Source organism: Sinocyclocheilus anshuiensis, unplaced genomic scaffold (genome assembly GCF_001515605.1).
Source record: "Sinocyclocheilus anshuiensis isolate Anshui unplaced genomic scaffold, SAMN03320099.WGS_v1.1 scaffold284, whole genome shotgun sequence".
NCBI lineage: Eukaryota > Metazoa > Chordata > Actinopteri > Cypriniformes > Cyprinidae > Sinocyclocheilus > Sinocyclocheilus anshuiensis.
The window spans coordinates 1,364,937-1,369,757 of NW_015554266.1; the positions used below are offsets into that span (position 1 = coordinate 1,364,937).

Consider the following 4,821-nt stretch of genomic DNA (forward strand, 5'->3'; position numbering starts at 1 on the left):
TTACAAGACGTTGCATCGCGTCTCCAGCCAGACTTATTAAAGGCTAGAGACTCAACTGGCGCCGAAGCAAAAAAAGGAAGGCGTGGACAGATCTGCGAAAATAAATAAATAAATAATACCCATGCCAACAATGAACTAAAGAGAGAAAAAACATGAATACATTCGAAATCCCCAATGAATGGATACTTATAAAATGCATTCACATGAAAGGTTTTATTTAAATAAGTCTGAATCATTATAGTGGCAGAAATGTTCATTCGATTTTCAAAATAAATAACCAAAAACAAAGTACTCCAGAGAAAATACCCTTTTAAATGTGATCATGACTTTAGGACAATCAGTAGCTTGCGAGTGTTTTTCATTAGTGTTTTGTCCATATTATTTAAAACAGTGAGAACCCTATGTGATATCCTATACGAATGACAACATTATTAAATAGACGCGGTGGAACACACGTACAGAGACAGACACCAGATTTACAACTTACCCTACGCACTAAATATAAAACGAACAAAAAGTCTAAAAAAAAACAAAAAAGACAGGCGCATGAAACACATTTACGGTGGAAAGGGACAGTTAAGTTTGTTTCAAAAGGCACCGAACAGCTTCAGGTTGTGCTACATGTGCTCTTATACACCCTGCTGCAATATTCACTCCATTAATGTCCACATGAGTTCTCTAGGCTTTGGATAATAGTAGTTCGCCGAACAACTGGTTTTAATCCACTGATGTACCACCCATAGAGCAAAATAAATAAATACAAAAATAATTATAGCCTATATGTTTGATTCTTTAGTGTCTGCTTGTTGACGACATTGCATGAAAAGAAACAGCGTTGCGCACAAAACGCACTGGCAATGATCAACGTGGCGAAGGTGAAGAGGTCTCACCATTCATACTGGAAAACAGGCCTAAAAGTCATTTGATGCAAGTTCACATAATGAATTCCCCGGTTTTTGTTCTGAGTCTCTCGAGTCAAAATATGGTCCCGGCGCTGACAGTCGTGTTGTGGTGATGTGGCGGCTGTAGATGGCTCGCAGAGTTCGTGGATGAGTACCAGGTGTAGTTTGTCAGAAACGAAGGGGTAGTCGTGTTCGGGGGGCTGCTGCTCTGGGACAAACCCGTGTTCACAGTGCTCATTCTCTGGCTGTGCGCGAAGTCCCAGGCCGCGCTGAGAGGCGGCGAATGGAGAGGTGGAGACTCGCTGGAGGCTACATGCAGCTCGGGCGGGATTTCCCCACTTTTCCACAACTTCTTGAACTTGGAACGACGATTCTGAAACCAGATTTTTATCTGAAAAAAAAAAACAATAACAACAACTCAGTATATGTCAAGCAGCATTACACACATAATGGAACAACACTGCTGAATCATGTTTTACAAAAAAATGTATAATAATTCCACTTTTTTTTTTTTTTACATTTTATAACAGGTTTGTTCACTATTTGCTATAAAGATTGTAAATAGTCTATTCTTATTATTATTATTATTGAATCCCAATTTGGTTACGTCAGAAATGAATTAGCATTTTATTATATTAAACAAAATCATAATTAAAGTGTATTTGTCGGCAGGTAATTTATGAAGTTGTAGAAAGCCTCTATGCGTACCTGTGTTTGCGTGAGGCCCAGAGAAGCGGCTAGCTCAGCTCTCTCCGGCAAGGCCAGATACTGAGTCTTCTGAAACCTCCTCAGCAGGGCCGCCATCTGGAAACTCGAGTAAATAGTTCGAGGTTTTCTGACTTTCTTCGGCTTTCCATTAACCATTCGAATTGCAGGTTCACTTTCCTCTTTTTCTGGGAGAGAAAACAAACAAACGTGGTTGTGTGAATTGTCTCACGAAAACGAATCTTTTAATGCAATGCAATAATAAAAAACAATATTTCAGGTTTCAGATATTTTATACTGTTATTATTAATTACAATAGCATGCGCAATTAAAAGAATCTCATCAACATAATGATTTATGCATTGCAAGAAACGTTGTTCTTTACTATTGCTTACTTAACATTAGCATTTTAAGGTCAACGGTGACCACAAGTTACAACGCAAAGTGAGCAAGAGACAGATATTTACCAGCATCCGCAGGAATTGGTGAGGAGCTGGGGCCGAACGTGCCGTAGGGGCCAAACGCGTTGCCGAAGCCCAGCTCATATGATTTGGTGTTGTACTGGACGCTGTTCATGCTGTTGTTCTGGTACTGGTAAGAGCTGATCTGGCCGTATGGAGAGTCAGCGCATTGTCCGGCCTGCTGGTTATTGTTATAGTAGCTGCTGTCGGTAGCGGTGGAGACCGGAAGAGTCGGTGATTCCTGGGATTTGTGTAGACTGTGGTAACTGCTGGAGGTAATCTGGTTTGAATGCATATCTGTACTGAGGCTGTCAAAAACTCCAGTCATGTTTTTCAAAGCTCAAAAATACTTACATGCAAGTCCAACGAATGCGCAAACCCGCAAACCCGTAAAAGCTCTTCTAAAGCGCAAAACGAAATGCGGTGTCGGAGTTATGTCGCATTCCACTTTGGAAGCATCCAAACGCAGACGCGACGCAAAACAGAACTGTGATTGTCTGTCAGCAGAGATGCGGGAGGACGGACATTTATCGTGCGTCACGGGGGAGGATGAACTTGTGCGCGTGAAGCAGCCAATGAGTGCAGGATCCAGACAGCTCACACACGCATGCATGCTCATGAAATGTGTGCATTCTGCACGGTGATGGTTAACTACTCTGTGCATGAAAACACACTTTGTAGCTTTTTCTTTAATTATACTGACAAACATTTTTACACATAATGCTTGACATGTGATTAAATTAAAACCGTCATGAAACGTGATTCATACTTCACGTAGCCTATAGGTCTATATTCTGAATACTGAATAGGCTTCTTCTGTAAAATAGTATAACTGTTGTTTTATTTTTAAACGCTTTATCCAACACGCACAGTTGTCTGCGTTATAATAACGCTTCAGATAGGCTACCTTTAACGCGCAGAACCAGGTAACTGCTGGAAAGCAAATACAATGGAAGTGCACATTTTGCAGTGTTTCTTCTTAAAATAGAGAGATTATTTCAACCTAGGAATTAGACTTTTGACTTCAGATTTGTGTAGGTCTTAGACAACACTAAGGAACTGCTCTTTTCTGCATGGTATGTATGGCATCCTGACCTGCTGCGACACCTGTCGGTGAAAATACCACATTTTTTCTGTTCTGTTAAACCTCATTCTAAAACTAAAGTATCTCATCAGTTTGCTCAAATGCTTTTGACATTGATTGAGAGAATCTGGTTAAATAAAGTGTCCAGCTAATGTAGAAAGTAGCAGAATAATATATCGACGGTGAAATAAAGGCAGTCCATTGTGTAGGCTAGCTTACCCTCCAGTTTATAAGGTTAACTTGCTGGCAGCATCTATGAGTTTGAGTATGTTCATTATTTCACTCACTCACCATAGTCGCCTTTTCCAAACACTGTATCTAGCTGTTTGAAAACCCTCGTAGAGCAGGAGTAGAAATTCATCATTACATTTTAATTCAATTAAATGAATGAAATGCTTATTAATTAATACAATTTAAATAATTTAGTTACTGGCTGATTTGTGTGGGTAACCAAATAAAAAGCTGCACAAATAGCCTAAACTGTAGCATTATTGTTGCGTAAACTGTATAAATTGAACTCAGATGAAATAGAGATGTTATAGGCTATGCGGGAATTGTCTAATGTGCCTTGCATTCTGGTAAAAAAAAAAATAAAAAAAATCCCTATATGGGGAAAATATATTTGCAAATATCGGCAAGACTACCCACGCCGTCTTCATCCTCTTCTCTGACTCTCTCCCGCAGCGCACTGTTGTGTAGCATTTCTGTCACCGTTATCACTTTAGGAAGGAAAGAGCAGGGCACAGCTCGATTGGTGAATGTCCCTGAAGGGCAGCTTCCACTTCCAGAGGCTATTGTGCTCTCCGCAGTACAGGCAACACGCTGAAACTAGCTATTGGTCAACTCAATATCCTTATTTGCAGGGTCACTCAAGGCCTCAGACTGGGTAATATGAATTTCTGAAAATGCAATTCTGAACAGCGAACGAAGCATTGTGTACGTATAAGTGTTCGTGTAAATGTAATACATTGTTCTGCATAAAAGAATTAAAAATATAAAAAATAATATTTAATTGCGCAGGTTTAATACATTCCAACTATAGGTCAAGTAAAACTTCGGCTACGTTACCTTGAATCATATGCCATTCATTTTACACAAGTAATATATATAGAATATTTCATACACACTGAATAGTTATTGAAAGAGCCTTTCGTATTAAAAAAAAACATAAAAAGGAAAAAAGAAAATAAGTAAAATAATAAGTAAATAAAACAAGTATAAATAACATGACAAATGGAAAATCAAATAATGTGTCCAATAATCAGTAGAAAATGGTCTCTTTTATATTTTCCCAGATTTCATAATTTATAATCTTACACTCTAAAAAATGCTGGGTTAAATATAACCCAGTGCTGGGTTAAAAAGGGACAAACCCAGCTATTGGGTTGTTTTGACCCTGCGTTTGGGTTGTTTTGAACCCAACCGCTGGGTCAAAACAACAACCTGGGTTTGTCCCTTTTTAACCCAGCACTGGGTTATATTTAACCCAGCATTTTTTAGAGTGTATATGCAGTTATATAGGCTAAATACCTTTTTACCGTTATATATCCACAGCAACAGATCAAAGTCTGAATTATATTTGAAAGTCGATGTGAGAGGCTACTACTACACTCTAAAAAAATGCTGGGTTAAATACAACCCAGTGCTGGGTTAAATAGGGACAAACCCA

At 38.9% G+C, this 4,821-nt stretch overlaps 1 protein-coding gene across 1 annotated transcript; it reads right to left on the bottom strand.

The window, feature by feature from the left end:
* Positions 1-322: 322 nt before the first annotated feature.
* LOC107671301 (homeobox protein Dlx2a) lies at positions 323-2,399 on the bottom strand. Its single transcript, XM_016464195.1, has 3 exons — positions 2,075-2,399; positions 1,611-1,795; positions 323-1,293 (listed from the first exon to the last, which is right to left on the bottom strand). The coding sequence occupies exons 1-3, from the start codon at positions 2,394-2,396 to the stop codon at positions 976-978; spliced, it is 825 nt and encodes a 274-aa protein (XP_016319681.1). The 5' UTR covers positions 2,397-2,399; the 3' UTR covers positions 323-975.
* Between the last annotated feature and the right edge of the window lie 2,422 nt (positions 2,400-4,821).